The sequence below is a fragment of the Protopterus annectens genome, chromosome 13.part0 (genome assembly GCF_019279795.1).
Source record: "Protopterus annectens isolate FY-2018-M chromosome 13.part0, PAN1.0, whole genome shotgun sequence".
Lineage (NCBI taxonomy): Eukaryota > Metazoa > Chordata > Ceratodontiformes > Protopteridae > Protopterus > Protopterus annectens.
Window position 1 is genome coordinate 170,770,582 of NC_056747.1, and position 20,355 is coordinate 170,790,936.

Genomic DNA, 20,355 nt, shown 5'->3' on the forward strand with positions numbered 1-20,355 from the left:
TGCATGCACTTGAACACCAGATGTGCTTATCAACTGCCGCCACTTTATTGACTTTGTACACGACGGAAGACTGATTGTAATAAAAAAAACAAATAGTAGCTATGGTAGTGAATTTCAGATTGTTGCTTTCAGAAGCATATGATGCAACCCATGGCAACCTCGTCACCACACACACACACACACACACACACACACACACACACACACACACACACACACACACACACACACACATTATATGCCTACTAGTTGCAGCAACTTTACTGATTCTATACAGCTCAGATGTCTAACTGTGATCAAATGAAGGAATAAATAATGGCTATAGTCTGCATTCCAGTGTTGTTCTTGTCAGATACATGAAGTGCAAAACATAACCCACATACAAATAACAGCCAATAAGCCAATAAGTTCCTCACCAAAAGGATAAAGGGGCTCAAACATATGTCATACGATGCCCGACTGAAGAAACTCCAGCTCTATTCAGTCGCATACCGTCTGCTCAGAGGTGATCTGTGCCTGACATACAAGGCCATATCCAACCCGGAATTAATGGACATGCTCCACCTCAAAAAATCCAAATCCACCAGAGCCACGAGAGCAAGAGACTTAAACCTCAACACGGATATAAATAGGACGTGCTGGAGGGACAGATTCATCACCCAGAGACTCCCTACACTATGGAACAGAATCCCAGTCCATGTGAGGCAGAGCCCCTCACTGACTCTGTTCAAGAGAAATCTTGACGAGTGGATGGGAGATCGTAGGTTTACCCCGGGAATCATCTCTGTATCATTGCTGGACAGAGGCACAGCAAATTAATGGGTATAGTATTCTCATCCTAAGGGGTGGTGAAAGCCACACACACTCTGGCTAGGCTTATAAATGCCCTAGGGCAGATAGCCTAGTATGAACCTATGAACCTATTTCAGTTTGTTCTTGTGAGATGCATGAAATGCAACCCATTACAACCCTTGTACATAAAAATGCAGATATGCCCACCACCTCAGATTCATTATTGCATCTGTATAGCTTAATCTGACTGCAAACAAAAAAAAATAAATAATAGCTGCAGTAAAATATTTTGGCTTGTTGGTATCAGACATATATAGTGGCACATCCCAGAACCTCACAAATAAATATGAAAACATAGACACACATGCAAACATATGCCCAACAATTATAGACATTTTTCTGATTGTTTATACCTTAGGACTATGTCTGCTTCAGATGTCTGACTACAACCAATGAATGAGTAAAGGCATACACAATAGTAATCTCTTTCAGCTTTTTGCCAGACACACACACAGTGCAGTCCATTACAAACCTACTACTCAATCATTACACACACAAATGCACACACAGATATGTCCACCAGTTAGAACCACTTTTGTTTGACTGAGTACACCTCAAGTATCTGACTGAGATCAAATAAAGGAATAAATACTTCAACAATGGTTCATAGGTTCATAGGTTCATATTGTATTTCATAGGTTGGGAGGGTGGCCTAATGGTTAAGGTGTTTGCCTTACAAACAGAAGGTGCAGGGTTTGAGTCTCACAAGGGGTAATTGGCTAGGCTGAAAATGGCTCGCAAGGGCAATTAGCTTAGTACTAACCTATTAAATACATACTAGGCTATCTGCCCTGGGACATTTATAAGCCTAGCCCGATTTTGTTTGGCTTACACCACCCCTTGATTTCAGTATACTGTGCCCTTTTTAAAGTTTAGTTTACTGTGCCTCTGTCTAATAGTGACATGGAAGTAATCCCCGGGACAAACCTACGATCCCCCATCCACTCATCAAGATTCTTCTTGAAGAGAGTCAGTGAGGTGCTCTGCCTAACATGAACTGGAATTCTATTCCAGAGCGAAGGGAGCCTCTGAGTTATAAATCTGTCCCTCCAGCATGTTCTATTTATTTCTGTGCTGAGGTTCAAGTCCCTCAAGCACGTGGCTCTAAGGGATTTAGATTTACTGAAGTGGAGCATGTCCATTAATTCTGGGTTGGAAATAGCTTTATATGTCAGGCATAGATCACCTTGAAGTAGGCGGTATGCAACTGAGTAGAGCTGGAATTTTTTTAACTGAGCAGCATATGGCATCTGTTTGAGTCCCTTGATCCTCCTGGTGAGGTACTTTTGGGGTCTTTCTAATTGCTGCAGGTGTCGGGTAAGGTACATCCCAAAGGGGGCATTGTATTCTATGATGGGCCTGATGAGGGATGAATAAAGGGACACGATTACCTCTCTTGATCTAGATGTGAATCCTTTCATGATGAGGTGGGTTATGTAGAAGGTCTTTCTAACTACTTTGGCAATGTGGTTGTCAAAGGAAAGATTGCTATCAACTTGGGTCCCCAGATCCCTAATTACTTTCTCTGTACTTAATGGGTTACCACCTATGTGGTAATTTGTGGGCACATTGTTTTTGCCAAAGGGTATGACTATACACTTTTTGGCATTTAGCTTTAGACCATGGCTCTGGCACCAGTTATCCATCTCTGCGAGACCTTTTTGAAGGATGTTTGTGTCAGCTGGAGAGTCGATTATAGCGCCCAGTTTGCAGTCATCTGTGAACTTGGTGAGCCATAGTCCTCCCACATTGGCCTGTACCTCAGAAAAGTAAATACCGAACAAGAGAGGTCCCAGGACAGAACCTTGTGGGATGCCACTTGTGACCAGTTTCGAGTCTGACATGGCTCCAGCAACTCTGACTCTGTGGGTTCTGTCGTTGAGCCAGTTTACAACCCATCTTGTGACATAGGGGTTTATATTTAGGCTGGATAGCTTATCTATGATGCCCGAGTGGGGTATTGTGTCAAATGCCTTTGCGAGGTCCAGATAGGCTGTGTGGACTACCTTCCCTTCATCTATGGCCTTGGTGACTGTTTTGAAGAAGTCGACCAGGTTCAAAAGGCAGGATCTGCCCTTGACGAAGCCAAATTGGGTAGGATCTAGTGTCTGTAGGTCCCCAATGTCTTTGTTTATGAGTTCCATGATGATCCTCTCCATAGCCTTGCATACTAGACTAGTCAAGCTTATGGGGCAATAGTTTCCAGGGTCCGCAGAGGCGCCACCTTTGTGGAGTGGGACCACTGTTGCTGTACGCCATTCTTTGGGCACATATCTTGTAGTGAGGCTGAGATTGTACAGCAGTTTTACTTGAGGAATTAGTTCTTCTTGGAGTTCATGTAGGACGCAACCCGGGACGCCATCTGGTCCCATGGAAGCAGTGTTTTTTTGCTTTGGAGAGGGCAGCCTTCACCTGAGCACCAGAGATGTTTGGGAGGCTGCACTCTGCCGGGATAGATACTTGCTCTTTTGGGGGGGGGGGGGAGAAGTTTGCACTGAACCTGTCTGCCAGGATATTGGTGATGTCTGTGGGTTCAGTGTATTTTTTGTCGTTTAGAATCAACTCAGAACAAGTCTGGGAGTTGCATCCCAGGTTCCTAACATAACTGAAAAAAGCCTTATGATTGTCTTTAGTGCCCTGTGCAATTTTTCTCTCGAAGCTGGCCTTGGAGGATTTTATGAGGGATCGTACTTTTTTGCTAGTACTGAACAGAGGTGCCTTCCCTTTTAGGGATTTTGCTCCATCATGTAGTAGCTTCCTCCTTCTGTTGTACAGTTTATTTATGGCTGGGGTCCACCCTTCTGTTGTACAGTTTATTTATGGCAGGGGTCCACCAGACTGGACGCCTGCCTTTGGATGATTGGGTCTTGATTTTGTTTGGGATAGCATGATCCATGCATTCCTGGAGATGTCCGTAGAATGCATTTATATAGGATTCTGCAGTTTGGGCCATAGTTTCCACTGGCCCTGGGGCCTTGAAGGATTCCACTTCAGTTTTGAGAAGTGTGAAGTTCGCTTTTGAGAAGTTTTTCACTGTGGTTTTCTGGGCTGGGGTGGGGTCGGGATGTGGATATCCAGTGAAATTAATTTATGGTCTGATCTTACCAATGAGGGATATACTTCTGGTATGGAGCATAGAGTCCCCATGTTGGTAATGATCAGGTCTAGTATGTTTTCCCCTCTTGTGGGAGTGGTGACTAGTTGTTCCATAGCATTTGAGTTTATAAATTCCAGGAACCTTTGGGCTAAGGTGCTGGGGCTTGAGTAATGCTCCCAGCCTATGTTTGGGTAGTTGAAGTCGCCCAATATAATGGTGTTCGGAGAGATCTTAGTGTTCTCCAATGTTTTCAGGAAAGCCGAGTGGGATTCCTGACTTTGAGAGGGTGATCTGTAGGATGCTATAAACTGAAAAGCAGTCTTGCCCACTGTCAGTTGCACATGGATGGTCTCTGATACTTCGTGCACTGCCACTTACCTGGAGGTATGGATATCCTTGATAAATATGGAAACTCCCCCTCCTTTTGTGGTTCGGTCCAGGTTTTGGGGCCGAAAAGCATGATATGAGGTATAACCTGGTAGTGCTGGGGTGCTCTCTGGAGCCTTAACCAGGTTTCTGTCACTGCACAGATATCGATGTTCTCCATACTGAGGAGAGCTTCGAGTGCATGCATCTTGAGGTTAAGACTTCTGGCGTTTAGCAGCATTACCCTTAGTTTCTTGTTCCTTGTGCTGTCTATGGAGGTGGGTTTGACTTTTGAGCCTTGCCTAAAAAAGGCACTATGGGGGTGGCAAGAGCCTTTGCCAGTATCCGAAAGCCCAGGGGTGACAGGTACAAGCCGTCCCTAGTGAAGCAATGTGGCTTGTCGAGCATGTCATCCCAGGCTGACAGACACTGGATCCCCTTTGAATGACACCAAAATTTTAGCCAATTGTTAAAATCGATCATTTTGTCTTTATACTGTGGCATCATTCTAGGTGAGGGTAAGATGCTGCTCAAGGTCAGGGTCATACCGGCCTGGGCTACACAATCAGAGAGCTCCTCTATGTCTCTTTTCATGTAGTCGAGGGAGGTACGTCTCAGGTCATTCATGCCAGCATGTACAATGACGGAGTCATATTTGTATTTGCTTTGGAGTGACTTGAGTGCTTGCGTTATGTGGCGGATCCTAGCACCCAACAGGCAGCTCACTGTGACCTTCTCTTTATTCAGCCTGGTGAGTGGGACGTCAGTGTGTCTGACAACAGAGTCACCTATTACAAGTGTATCAGGTGTGTTATTCAGCCTTAAGGGCTGTTACTGCTTGGCACACTGACTTTGTGTGCTATGTGTTGTACGTGTTTTGTTTTGGGGTAGCGTTTGCTTGGATGTCTGCTTTGGAGGTCTCTGTTGCTTAGGTAGATTTTTATTTAGAGCCTCCGAGTATGTTTCTGTGTTTTTATGTGTTTGGTTCACTGTTGTGGTGGGACTATGTGATACTGGAATTGTGTTGTGTGAGGTTACCTTCTCCTCCTGACTGGTTACACCAGTTTTGAGAGGAGAGAGCTCAGCCTCCAGTTTGGCTATATGGTTGCATCTCTCACATATATTTGAACCTGTTTGGAGGAGGAGAGGGTTGTCCGTGTACATGAGACAGTTGTAACATTGCCTCAAAATTCCCAGATTCACCAGGTGGACTGGAGAGGAAACCATTGACCTTTGGACATGCTAGAGTAATATAGGGAACTGAATTAAAATGGACCAATAGGGGACAAGGTAATTGTAGAGAGTATAAGAGTAAGTAGTGCTTATGGTTTATTAGTGCTAACTTGTAAGATTACTTATTTGGACCAGTGAGAGGCCTTAGAATGAGAATATGGTGTTTAATTTGAGAGATAGAGCAGTTCTAAGGGAAAAAGTGAAGAGCAGACTTTTTGGAGCCAGGAATAGTTTAAACTCAATTAGGCGGCGCTGTCCGATGTTGCGCTATGCGCAAAAATGCGCAAAACCGCGCAAAAGAGGGTTTTAAGAGAGGGAGATCAAGAAGTTTGGAATTGACCGAAAATGGCCAATAAAACTACAGTTTCAGGGCAGTAACCACTCCCACAGGGGCAGGCAGGCTGCTCAATGTTTATCATTGCCACTGATGAACACAGAGACTTCCCTTTAGCCCAAGCAAACAATGGCCTCCAAGAAACTTACAAACAGTTCAGAACAGCAAATCTGTAACTGAACTTTTTTAAATCTCAGAAAAGTGGGAAAAAAGCAAGTTTTTTTTTTTTTTGTTTTTTTAAGGAAAGCAGAGGTTCACAAGTATCAACAAGTTAGAACAGTGCAGTAAATGACCCCACACTTGTGCTAGGCCAGAGACAGATAAAATGCAAGTTTTAAGAAAAAAAACAATTTTAAAAATAAGTGCAGGCAGGAAATTCAGTAATCAGCTCTAGGTTGTGTTCTAAATACAGTTACCAACACAGAAATCAAGTTTAACAAGCCAGAAAATGCACAAAAGTAGGCGGCAATGCAGAAAAACTTAACAAATAATCTGAAGCAAAATACTTAAAATCTCAAAAGTGGCTCCTTTCTTCTCTCAGCGTTTTCTCCTCTTAGTGGGTGCTTCACCAACAGCCAACAAGTCCAAAAAGATGCCAAAACCATGAGGCAATTGGGTTTTAAGAGAGGGAGATCAAGAAGTTTGGAATTTACCGAAAATGGCCAATAAAACTACAGTTTCAGGGCAGTAACCACTCCCACAGGGGCTGGCAGGCTGCTCAATGTTTATCACTGCCACTGATGAACACAGAGACTTCCCTTTAGCCCAAGCAAACAATGGCCTCCAAGAAACTTACAAACAGTTCAGAACAGCAGATCTGTAACTGACCTTTTTTAAATCTCAGAAAAGTAGGAAAAAAGCAAGATTTTTTTGTTTTTGTTTTTTTTAAGGAAAGCAGAGGTTCACAAGTATCAACAAGTTAGAACAGTGCAGTACATGACCTCACACTTGAGTGCTAGGCCAGAGACAGATAAAATGCAAGTTTTAAGAAAAAAACGATTTTAAAAATAAGTGCAGGCAGGAAATTCAGTAATCAGCTCTAGGTCACAGTCATGTATTTCTACTCACTACTGCCAAATGCATACAGATGTGACCTCTAATTATATCCACCTTATTGACTATGTACACCTCATTTGTATTATTGTGATCAAATAAATGATAAATAAATAGATAATGTTCACTGCACAGTTAGTGCAAATATAGCAAATCATACACACACACACACACACACACACACACACACACACACACACACACACACACACACACACACACACACACATACACGCACACATCTTTCTTTACTCCATTATATTAAATGCATGCTATTCTACAGGCTAGAACTGACTGGCAGTAGCAGGCAGCTGAGAATATTATTATTTAATTAAAAAAAGACTTTCACTATTTGTACCCTGCTCTCTCCCAGTTACTCCATGTACAGTGGAGCTTGTTTTCATTTAAATCTGCAACTGCATCAAGTACCAGTCACCTGATACAGCCTGACAAATGGGAAATGGCTGCTCATTGCTTCAGCCAGCAGCACAGTCAGCTAATATTGAAGCAATGTTTCTGTCCCTCAGAAATGGCAGGATAAAGCATAATCACCTTCTTCTTACTTGGGCTGTAAGTTTAAATGCCGGACTATTTTGAAAACAGCTCAGCATCAGCCAATTAAATTTACTTTTTTAAGTTCTGACAACCAAAACAGGAATGCTGGCTATTCTTTAAGTAAAAATAACAAAAATAAGCAGAGTATAATGAATGAATAAATAAATAAACAATGTAAAGATGGTTTCATTTCGAAGGGCTGCAACTGAGCAATCTAGCACTATGAATTGCATACATGTCCAGTATGTGCCAGTGATCTGGATAAGGACAGACCTCTTGTGCCCTATCAAAGATTTGTTTTCTTGGAATTAAGGACAGGATGTGTAATTTCTAGCCAGGGAGAAAAAAAATTAGAAGTTGTGTTCAAGCAGCTCTAATAAATGCAGAGGAGGAGGGGAGGGACTAACCTGTACATTTACTGTAGCCTCTTTGCCGACGTCTTTTGGAAGTTTGGAGGACGTTAACAGATGTACAACCCAGCATTTGTTGACTGCTGGTAGTATGAACCAGTGTCTCTGGAAATCACTGTCAGCATTCATTGATAATGTTTATTTCCTCACTGATGTGTGTCAACAGATTTAGTATATATAGGCTGGGGTGTGTGAGGGTGTCCCCAACATGGAGGTGCTGGGGGTGGGCTTCTTCCAAGTAAAAAAAATGTTTTCTTTGTGTGGAGTAGGTAACTGCTAAGTAAATACTTAGCTATTTTTCTTTATGGGTTTCAATTGTGATCCAGTTAGGAGTCATACTCAGTGCAGTTGTTAGGGTGGGAATGTATATGACTTTGTAAAAAAAGGACTTAAATAGGATACTGGTGCCTCAATGCACTCTGTGCCATTTAGGTCTTCAAGGCACTGTTGGACCCAATTGTTTTTGAAGCACTCTCTCTAGAACACACAGCCCATGGAGCTAATGACAGTTTAGGTAGCTTGGCATTTAAACTAAACGTAAGCAATGCAAAAAGATATGTCAGTTTGTAACACAATGTCTATTTAGAATAGAGGATATAGTTACTTTACCCAACACATGAACAGGTCTGCTTTTAATAAACTAATACATGGATTAATACATTAATTTATGGGTGCTAAGAAATTCACACATGGAAATATGTCAAGTCGTGCTTCTGGATAATAAGCAACAAAAATGCTATTCAAACCTACGAACTTATAAATCACAGTGATGGATGATATTATTGATCACCATGATGGATGATATTATTGATCGCCATGATTGGAGATATTATTGTTTGCCATGATGGATGATGATATTGATCACCATGATTGGTGATATTATTGATCACCATGATGGATGATATTATTGATCACCATGATTGGTGATATTATTGATCACCATGATTGGTGATATTATTGATCACCATGATGGGTGATATTATTGATCACCATGATGGATGACATTATTGATCACCATGACTGGTGATATTACTGATCACCATGATGGATATTACTGATCACAATGATGGATATTATTGATCATCATGATTGGTGATATTAATTACCATGACTGGTGATATTATTGATCACTGTGATGGATGATATTATTGATCACTGTGATTGGTGATATTATTGCTCATCATGATTGATATTATTGATCATGATGAATGATATTATTGATCAGCATAATTAGTGACATTATTGATCACCATGATAGATGATATTATTGATCACCATGATTGGTGATATTATTCATTGGAAAAAAGTCCTTATTTATGATTTTTTTCCTTGAAATGTACTATTTTTTCCTCCCAGCAAGCCAAAACTGATCAGAACTCATTAGTAGCCTTGTTGATAACTGCTGTCTTCGTCTCCCTTGCGGATCACTTCAAATTACCTGACTGTACATCCCTGCAAAAGTAATAGTCTTATCAAGATTTCTCATTAAAATATGTATGCATAATAAATATAAAATGTACAAAGGCTAATCGTAACATAAACCAAAAACAATAAAAATGTTAGAAATGGCAGAACAACGTTATAGAGTTCTGCTTCACATGGTCATCCAGAACGTTTTAACTGATAATTAGTCTTTCATTTGAGATATTTTAGTTTATAACTTTGGCAGATTTTCAAGATTTAAATAATTAAACACATAACATTTATACCTACAGATGAGAAGATTCTACAAAATCTGTTGTACTGTCTTCCAGGAGAGATGTTTTAGAACCTAGGAGAAAAAAATTTAACTACTTTTAGTCAATTTTATTTGCCTGTACATCTGAAATAATTAAACTACCTCTCAAACAGTTTAAATAGAATAATCCAAATATAGTGCATGTATTGATACAGTTTTAGTAGCATGTTATATATTTTTGCTATCACTGATCATATTTGAATTTGTTTATGATAACGTATTTAACTAAATGTTAATTAAAACCATGGGAGGAGAATAAAGGCATGTGATGCTTACAAAAGTTATGTGTGAGTCCCCTTCAGAAGAGAGGGAGCAAGAGAGAGACCAAAATATTTTCTCAATTTAAACTGAATGGAAGGAAAAAAAGGGAATTACTGATGAAAGAAAGAACGCCAACACATTTGGTTATGTGTAAGGCTTACTTTTGTTAATAACCCTCTTCCTCCACAGATGTATGCATTCAAGGTTTTACCAACTGACCATCAGTATGCATCATTGGCACATAATTGTGTGTGTGTGTGTTTATGTGTGTATTGCATCTTCTGATGGTTAGCTATGCTGTGTAGTAGGTTTCTCATCTTTCATTTTATATATTTTAAAATTTCTTCGGGCAACAGTCTAGTATGGCTATCTGTCCAACAGGAGTGTCTCCATGTGTCCCACTGCTAAAATGGTCCATTCTTTTCTCTGTTTGGATTCTACATCCCATCATCACTGGAAGGAAACTGCTTCTTTAGACAGCTCTGTTGTAGAGGGAAAGATCCCCGCCAACTCTCTGTGCTATACACCTTAACATGAGCTGCTTCTGTAACAGACAACAAAAGGGCAAGTGCTTACCCATCACACATTAGAGCAACATTTGGAGAAGCTATTAACCAACAACGTTATCCTATGAAATTAATACCCTCTGAAATTAAATGATCAGCTGCAGATCATAGTGTTTCATGGGACATTACAATTCCTGCATCATCAACATTGGCAACATTATACCCCAAGTGTTAAATGCTACTGTCTGTTTGTAAATATAGCATAAAATGAGCCATATGACTTCTTCCCTTATTTCATACTGCAAAAACAGTTGCATAGTACAGATGAAATAGAACACAAAAACTTAAAAAAATGGAAATCAACACTATTAATGAATCTTGCAATTTTATAGATTAAAAAAAAAAAACAGACACAGAACAACAAATAAGTATATGTAGGTTAACCAAAATGTACCTTCACTTCCAGTGAAAGAAATGTCTAGGCTGCAAGACGTCCAAGATGGTTTGATTTTATCTGACATGAGAATGACTGAGTTGGATCTTCGTCTTCTTGAGATGCTTGAAGCCTAAAAACAGTGGAAATAACATATATTTATGTAAGCAAAAAGGCTTCCTGAAGACACCAGGTCAGTTACTGTATGCCTCTTTAAAGGGTGCTGCAAAACAGTCTGCCACTACAAACAAATATTAGTACAGTGCTGCATTTCCATTGTGAGTGTCGTTAAACCTTCATCTCTGTCTCTTTTCTATTTGGTGGTAAAAGTGAGAGGGTAGACATCAATTAAAACACTAAATATCAGTATTGTAAAGGGATCAAGATGTAAAATCTGAGAATGCAAATGTCTGTGCATTCATGCATTACTAATTGACACTTTCATAGTCATAGCATTAAAACACTGGACTATAGTGCAAAATGCAATATAGACATTAAAAAGAAGGACAAGTAAGCCAGACTGCGTCAGGAAAAACAAACTCTCTAACTGTCCAGGTGTCTTTCCTTTATCATATGTATTTTTTACGATCACCTCTAGGATGAAGAATTATAAGAAGTGTCTGTCTGCTGCTCTAGCAACAAAAATGTGCCTTAGAATAACCTGGAACTTTAGATGCAATACCAGTAGTTGACCTGATGTCTTCTAAATTTTTTCTTTGTCATGTTAACTTCACTGCATCTCCTAGGGTAGTTACAAGTGTGGTTAAAAGATGATTTTTGAGTGACTGGTACTACCTGTATTGGACACTATCAATGTGCTTACTCAGTTAATTCTCATAATTGTGAGCAATGGATCCAACTGCTATCATCTAGTTGTTGAAACATTTGTGATAAAGTAATCCTTCACCCTTCCCACAGAAACACCCACTTACTCTACCATGTCAGGTATGAGGGGGCTGGGCTTAAGATACATCTGATGCATTAAGATATCAGTACGTTACATGAAGTCTCATGAAATGGGGTCTAAGCCAATATCATGCTTCCTGAGGCTGCAGTGTTCCATGGGCTCTTGAAATGGATGGAACTTGCATTCCAAACACTTGCAGACCAGATGAATGCCAACAGGCCAACCGAATGGAGCTGCAATAAAAAAACTATTATAATAGAAGCATAACTCATTGGTAATTATATACACTGCTGATACTAAAATACATCAGTTTGTTTGACACCCTAACAAGAAGAAACTAGAAAAAGGATAGAACATGACTTTTCCTGTCCTATATAACCTTTATTTTAACAAGTATGAATAAAAAGGACTTCATTTTAACAAACACGAACAGAAAGGATTTACAGCATTATTACTGGGCTAAACAGAAAATGCATCTGTTGCTAAGCATCCTTTTTATAGTTCTTTGCACTAATGACCCTGATATGCTAGGTGAATACCTCTCAACTGTCCAGATTTTTGCCTCATATTTTTGGTCTGTCCCTCATAAAATTTGTGATTTTCTGGCAAATCACTGGGATAATCTATGGATTTAACTCACTAAATAATGACACCCATTCGAGTTTCAGACTTCATATCCTTTGGAAAAGTGCATGCTAAGACAAATTCTGTTATTTTAGCAACTTTCAAAGTTTATAATAGCAATATTTAAAATCTGTCTATATTTTTTGGGTCCCCTCCCCTCCGTTATGTTAAGCTTTGTCCAGATTGTTTGCACTAAGAGGTTGAGAGGTATGTGTGAATCACCTGAGTAGCTAGGTACAATGCATTGAACTGTGTCAGCTTACAGGAAGAGTGCTGGTCTTTGTATCATATCTAGTAAATCCATGTAAGCAATAGTAGTGTATGCATGTAAACAATATCCCAAACATAATGCTAAGAATGTGGTTTATATGTGAACGACAATGGAAAACTTTATTTAAGCATTCCTATTTTATTTTAGACAATGCAAACAGAATTTATGTACTGTCACTAGATGCGTGAAAAAAAATGATAGGCATTACGTTTTTTTGACTGTAGATTATGTCATTCTTTAGTATGCTCTGGGAAAATGTTAAAAGGTTTATATTCTCTGGCATACTAGTGTCTACTGCTATAAAATTATATTTTGTTTAATCTTGCAAGGAATACAAAGGTTAAAACACAGAAAGACAAACCGAGTTGAAATCATATACAGGAAGACCCCCATAGGGTTTTCATGGCATATTATGGAAATATATTGTCAGGCCTTTCTGCTGCACAGATACTGCTACTACACAGTTGTTTCACATCCAGGTCTCCCAGGTGATAATCGTGCACCTTAACCTCTGTGCTATCAGGCCAGGATTATTTATGTAGGCCCTTTAAAATACTTTATTGTAGTTTCCAAGACAGAAAAGAAGCCACTGCTGGGAAGTTAGACACTCAGCCTTGAACATTTTGCAGATACATGGTCTACTCATTTTACCATATGTTACGCTTGGAAATACTGACTGAAAAAGACCGACAAACTGATTGAAGACATGCTACCACAAATGTCCTGAGAAAGAACTTTGGTGCATGAAATTCCTCATGAAAACATAAATAAAAAAAGCATTATTTTTGCAGGGGGCAATCCTCCTGTGCTACCCTGCTATATACTAACTTTAAGACTGCATAACATCGGGGAAAGGGCATATTCCCTAATCATGAGAGTTGTGTGATCTCACACAACCATCGACTTTCTGTTTAATTGACCAAATGTGGTCAATTAAACGGATGTTTACCAAGAACAATTTCGATGAAATGCAGGCCACCCAGATATATATATATATATATATTACACACACTTGCACACTGACATAAATACATACATGCACATACGCATATATACACACATGCACAGATATAAAATATTTATATATATATATATATATATATATATATATAGTACATATACAAAGACACACGCACACATTTAATGTATTACATTACATTTTTATTATTTATATTTTGCTTTCCTCATTGCAGACCTCGGGGTTCTGTGGGTGATCCTGTCTTGTGCCACATTCATGATCTTCGGCCAACTCTTCCTCATTGGTTAGAACTTCCAGGCTGTCTACAGGGACACATGTGGACTCAGACAATAGCTCTTGTGAAATGCTGTCCTCTCTCTCCCCATCACTTTCAGCTTGTAATAGGTCAAGGCTGAACCTACAGTAAGCAAATACAAAGAATTTAGGACGTTGTTTACAGAATGATACATATTCCCAGACAATACAAAGAAAAATAAGAAAACATAAATACAAAAATAAACTTCTTTTTCTTTTCAGAGCTGAAGAATGAAAATGTGGATCTCAAATTTCATTTAATTTTTCTGTTATTTATTTTTCTTTCTTGATAATAGCTTCGAAATAGGTAACCTTGACATGGCTGGTATGCACTATTTCACATTATGTATTTATTTTGTTGACTAATTTATTGTTTTTAGTCCTGTAACCTATGTTTCGGGACACCTAAGGGAATTTTATATAGATTAAAGGTAATTTAGTCAGCACACATAGGATAATTACCTTGCTCTTTGCCCTAGGATTTTTAACATTTACCTAAACTACCAGGAACTGAAATCAGTGGGACCTTGTTTTAACATTTCATCCAGAGGACACTACTTCACAAATTCAGCACTCTAAGATGAATGGAAATTCCAATCTCAGGATGCCCCGACACTTGTAAAGGGAAGCCAAGCCATTCAAGTTTGATTGAAGGAACAATTTGAGGCACCTGTAAACTTTGAATCCTTTGTGATAAATTCTGCTATCGAATCTGTCTACAGCACTTTGTAAGATAATCTTCTGTTGACCCTTTTTTATCGTCAAAGGAATAAGATATGCAATCAAATAGCTTTGAATGAGTTTTGTCAACCAATCAATGACACAAAACTTGGAACTATGAATCATATGTCTTCTCTGATTAAACACGTACACATTTTGAGAAGTAAATAAACAATAATTAATACATTTAAAATGCTTTCCCTTTTTGTATGATATAGGCTTCAGGGACGGATACGTATAATGTAGATACAATGAGAGATGACAGTCAGAGATTACTACTTAAAAAATAATATAGCAATAACTCATGTCTGGGTGTGGGTAATGCTGGATTTACCCACGGTTGGTGTGGCTTGGCAAAGCCCGAGTGGCCAAACAAAGACAACCGTGGGTAAATCTAGCATTGCTCACACCCAGACATGGGTTACTGCTATTATACAATGACATTATTTAAGAAAAGAAAATACTTACTTTTCTTAAATAATGTCTTTGTATAAGGGCAACGTGCTGTCCTTCCACTGCTGGACATTTCCTTGAGGCTTATCTGATGTACTGCGCATGCGTTTGGAACTTGCGTTCCCACGCATACCCAGTTCATCAGTGCTCGGTAAAGTAAGCAACAGAGAAAAGAAGATCTCTGTTGCTCCATTTTTCTTTCTTTCTTTTTTTTTTAATTAAAAAAAAAACTTTAAGGCAGTTTAGAGGTAGGAGAGAGACAGCATGGATGAAATACAAGAGATAGGAGGTACGTGTGTTTAAATTTAAATAACGTACCTGATTTCCTTAGTATTTTGTGCATGTTGCCTCTCTAGTATGTCTGGAGTGAGTTGGTACAGGATCACTATATACATGCAATGTATTCTGGAGATTAAATTATCTCTACACAAAACAGCCACAGTTGAAAGGTTTTAAAATATTTAATAAATAATAAAAGCACAAGACAATACTTTTTACTACATAGTCCTAGTCAAGAGTTCAGAGATCAGAGAGAAATACTTAATAATTCAGTAGTACAGTTCTGACATCACAGAAAACCACTTAGTGTAATCTCTCTAGTTTCTAGCTATTTCTAAGGGAAAACACAAATCTAAGATAAACTTACATATAGAGCAAGACAGTGCTGGTGAGTTGGATGGTCTAGACAAAAATGCTTAATGCTCTCTGATTCTCTCTGTTTTTAAAATCACACTCCTGGTTCACATTACATCATTCTTCACACTTCCCTGGGTTCCCAGGTTAACAGAAACTACATTTACATTCTTCACCTCTGGGGAGAAACCAGAGCAATAAAGGACATTTATGCATGCAAATTCTGGCCATTAACTCTGGACTTAAAACAATAGCAAGAATTCTTTCATCTAGACCGGATGGAGCTGTGTTTAGATCAAAGGGTCACAACATGCATTACTTTGTCAGTAGAGTTCACTGTTGTTACATTTTTTTCCAGTTCCACATGTAACACTGTTTTACCATTTAAAAAGTCAACAAGCCTGTGGTTTACAGTAATATTTACAGATGACAGAATTATCTCTAAAATTCTTTCTGGCTAGGCTGGCAGCCTTCACTTATCTTCACCCAATCTTCACATATCCCCCCCCCCAGAGAACTCAAGCTAGCTTTTTCAAGTGACCCTTGAGAAACGCTGCTTGAGGTAGTTAGGTCTATCTGAGTATACCTTACCCCGTTCCCTGTCTTGAGAGCCCATCTGCACTGACATTGCTAATCCCACTGTGGTGCTGCACGGACATATCATATGCTTGCAACCCCAGGCTCCATCTTAGCAACTTGGCATTTTTTTGGCTGGCTCTGTTTAACCATGTTAGGGGGTTATGATCAGTCATAACAGTGAATTTCCTTCCATACAGATAAGGCTGAAGTTCCTGCAGTGCCCACACTATGGCTAGACATTCGTTTTCTACAGCTGCATAGCATTCCTCCCTGGGTTGGAGCCTATGACTGAGATAAACCACTGGGAGCTCTTCCCCCTCTGAAGAAATCTGGCTAAATACAGCCCCCACCCCAAGGTTCAAAGCATCTACCTGCACAACAAATTCTTTGCTGTAATCCAGACTGGCTAACACAGGGAAACCTCATAAAGTTTCTTTAAGCTTCTGGAATGCCTGCTCACATGCTGGGGTCCACACTACCTTATCTGGCCTGCTCTTCCTTGTCAGGTCTGTGAGGGGAGCAGCTATGATACTATAACTGGGGATGAACTTTCTGTAGTATCCTGCTGTCCCTAAAAATGCCCTCACCTGCTTTTTAGCAACAGGTGCAGGCCATGCCTGAATGGCTTCCACATTGGCAGGTTCTGGCCTTATCTTACCACTCCCCACTCTATGTCTTAGGTAGGAGACCTCTGTCATACCCACCTGACATTTGCTTGGCTTAATGGTCAACCCTGCCCTCTGTAGTCTGCCCAGCACCTCCCTGACATGCTGAAGGTGCCCTGGCCAGGAATGGCTGCAGATGGCAATATTATCTAGGTAAGTAAGGGCAAACCCTCCTGCTCCTGCTAGGATATGATCTACCAGCCTCTGGAAAGTTGCTGGGGCATTCTTCATCTGAAAGGTCATCTTTGTGAACTCATACAAGCCAAAAGGCATCACAAAGGCTGACTTCTCTCTAGCACCGGGAGTTAAGGGCACCTGCCAGTAACCCTTGGTAAGATCAATGGGTGTAAGATACTTAGCCCCACCCAGCTGCTCTAGGGCCTCATCTGTCCTAGGCATGGGTTAAGCATCTAACTCTGTGTGACTATTTAATTTCCTGTAGTCCACACAGAACCTGATGCTGCCATCCTTCTATGGCACCAGCACCACTGGGGAGGCCCAGGGACTGTTGGACTCTTGAATCACCCCTAGTTCCAACATCTCCTGTACCTCCTCCCTCAGAATCTGTTTGACTCTCTCGGACACTCTATAAGGGGCCGGCCTAAGAGGTCCTGTATCCATGTGGTGCTGCCCCAGGTGGGTGCACCCTGGTTTCCCAGTGAACATGTCCCCAAATTCCTACAACACTGCTCAGATTTCTCAAACCTGGGTAGGAGATAGCTGCTGGGACACTGCTACCCCTTCCACTGATGTGTCAGCCCAAGCCTCACTGAGGAGATCAGTCCCCAGATTGCCCTCAGACTCCTCCTGCAATCCACTGCAAATGCTAAGCACAAGGGCCTCCCTATCATGGTAAAGTTTCATCATGTTAACATATTACAATTTGTGCCCCTGCCTTCTGCCTAGTAGTTCCACCATGTAATTAACATCACTTATCTTTCTTACCACCTTGTAGGGTACCTCCCAAGCTGCTTGCAACTTGTTGTGTCTGACAGGAATGAGAACAATTACCTGCTGCCCCACAGCATACTCTCCAGCTCAAGCATTCCTGTCATACCACACCTTTTTCTGTTGTTGGGCTTCTGCCAGGTTCTCCTGGGCCAAGCCCATGACTTCGCTGATCCTTGTCCTGAGGTGTAGGAGGTATGCCACAACAGACTGCTTGTGAGACTTGCACTCATCTTCCCACTCATCTCAAATTAAATCTAGAGGTCCCCTCACCCTATGCTCATACAGCAACCCAAAGGGTGAAAAACCTGTGGATTCCTGGGGAATCTCTGTAAGCAAACAACAGATGAGGCAAATATTTGTCCCACTCCCTCTTAAACTGATCTGCAAATGCCTGTAGCGTGGACTTGATTATAGAGTTTAACCATTAGTCTGGGGATGGTAGGGGGTGGTCTTCATGTGTTTCACCCCACAGGACTTCCACAGACAAGCCAGCAGGTCTGACATAAAATTGGCACCTCTGTCAGTCAGTATTTCATTTGGGAAACCTACCCTGCTGAAAATCTCTAACAAAGCATTTGCCACCTTCTCTGCCTCAATGGAGGACAAAGACACCACCTCAAGGTATCGTGTAGCATAATCCACTACCACTAGGATATACTTTTATCCTGTGGAACTTGGGGTACTCAGAGGATCCACAATATCCATAGCTACCCTCTGAAATGGCTCCTCAATCACAGGCAAAGGCATCAAAGCAGCTCTCACCTTGTCTCCTGACTTACCTACCTTTTGGCACTGCTCACAGGTCCTGCAGTACTGTGTTACATCTCTGGAAATTCCAGGCCAATAGAAGTTCTGAATAATATGCCTCTTTGTACGTTTTATACCCATATGACCTGCAAAGGGAATATCATGGGCTATGGCTAGAAGCGTCAGACAATAGGCTCTAGGCACTACCAACTGCTGTACTTTCTCACCTTGTAGCCCTCCCTCAGGGGTCCACTCTCTGTATAGTAACCCTTTGTCCCAGTATACAGATTCTCCCTTTCCTTGAGAAACAGGTGCCTAACTAGCTACCTACCTCAGGCCTTGCAATGTAGGGTCTGAGAGCTGAGCCTGTCTCAACTCCCTCCTTGTAACCCTTCCCAGCTCTCCTTCCACAGGAAGTCTGGCATCCTCTGATAGTGGTGCCTCATTGTCAGCCTGGGCACTACAACTCACCTCTACCTTTGCAGTTACTCTGTCCAAGGGACCATCAGTATCCACATGCAGCTGTGGCTCACTTTCAGTCTCACTGCTACAGAGTAGCTCCCTCCCTGAAATAACCACCTCATCAGTCCTGGCTGCAAGTATGCAGTCTGTTCGGGTCTCCCCCAGGCTACCAGACCCACATGCTTTTCTCCTAGCCTGACGGCGTGTAACTGCATAAGCACATGGTACTGCCTCATCCAAATCCTTCTCTATCAGGACATCTGCAGGATGGTAGTTTGGTACTCCTGTTGTCTCAAGACAGCCTACTATTGGCATTTTGTCTTTTCCACTTACTGGCTCCCTCACCTTTTGTTCCCCACCTTGCCTCTGTGGACACCTGTATGCCACATGGCCCCACTAGTTGCATTCAAAACATTTAACCCTAGCTCCTGGATGTGTACTTGGACTAGTGGCTTCCCCTGCTACTGGCAGATTCTGTTGGGGCAGTCTGTGCTACCCACCATGGGTTCCTTTAGACCCATGAGCAGTACTGAGGGTCCCTTTCCTGTGCAGGGCTGCCCTGCTTGTCAGGTATAGGTCTCCCTTCTTCCTCAACTCATCTGAAGTAGCACATTGTCTATAAGCTAACCAGATCCTCATGTCCTCAGACAAAGTGTTAAGGGCTTGTTCCCTCACCAAAAGGTCTGCCAGCCCTTCGGAAGTAATGACCTGACATTCACTCAACCACCTATGGAAATAAGTGCTCAGTTCAGCAACATATTCACACACACTTTCATCTGCCTTGTGTCTATGCTCACGAAACTTTTTCCTACACATTTCAGGTGTTAGCTTAAACTATTCTAACAAGTGATTTTAACAGCAGTACAATCAAAACATGCGTCAGACATTTTTGACAAAACAGTTACAGCTTTACCATGGAGTAAGGGGGTCAGGAACCGTACCCAGAGCCTTTGGTCAACACTATACTGTTTGCATACTCTCTCAAACATATGAATGAAACTATCAAAAGTATCCCCCTCTTTAAATTGCGGAAGAAATTTACTGACCTTTTGTACTTCTGGGGTCCAGTTACTCCCTTCCCCATTACCTCCATGACTCTGGCAAAGAGTCAGCATCTCCTTCTCGTGCTGCCTCTGCCTCTCCTTTTCCTTGGCTTCTATCTCCAAATGCCTGGTCTCCAACTCAAGTCTCTTTAGCTCCAGATGGATTTTTAAGTCCTCTGCAGAAAGGTT

The 20,355-nt window shown here is 40.9% G+C and overlaps 1 protein-coding gene across 1 annotated transcript in view; it reads right to left on the reverse strand.

Moving 5' to 3' along the window:
* ARHGEF18 (Rho/Rac guanine nucleotide exchange factor 18) overlaps positions 1-20,355 on the reverse strand; it is a 2,448,098-nt gene that overhangs the window by 1,870,067 nt on the left and 557,676 nt on the right. Inside the window, exons 4-6 of the mRNA XM_044090748.1 lie at positions 13,836-14,016; positions 10,860-10,971; positions 9,614-9,671 (exon numbers count right to left, since the gene is read on the reverse strand). Coding sequence (XP_043946683.1) covers positions 9,614-9,671; positions 10,860-10,971; positions 13,836-14,016 — 351 coding nt within the window. The remainder of the gene's footprint in view (positions 1-9,613; positions 9,672-10,859; positions 10,972-13,835; positions 14,017-20,355) is intronic.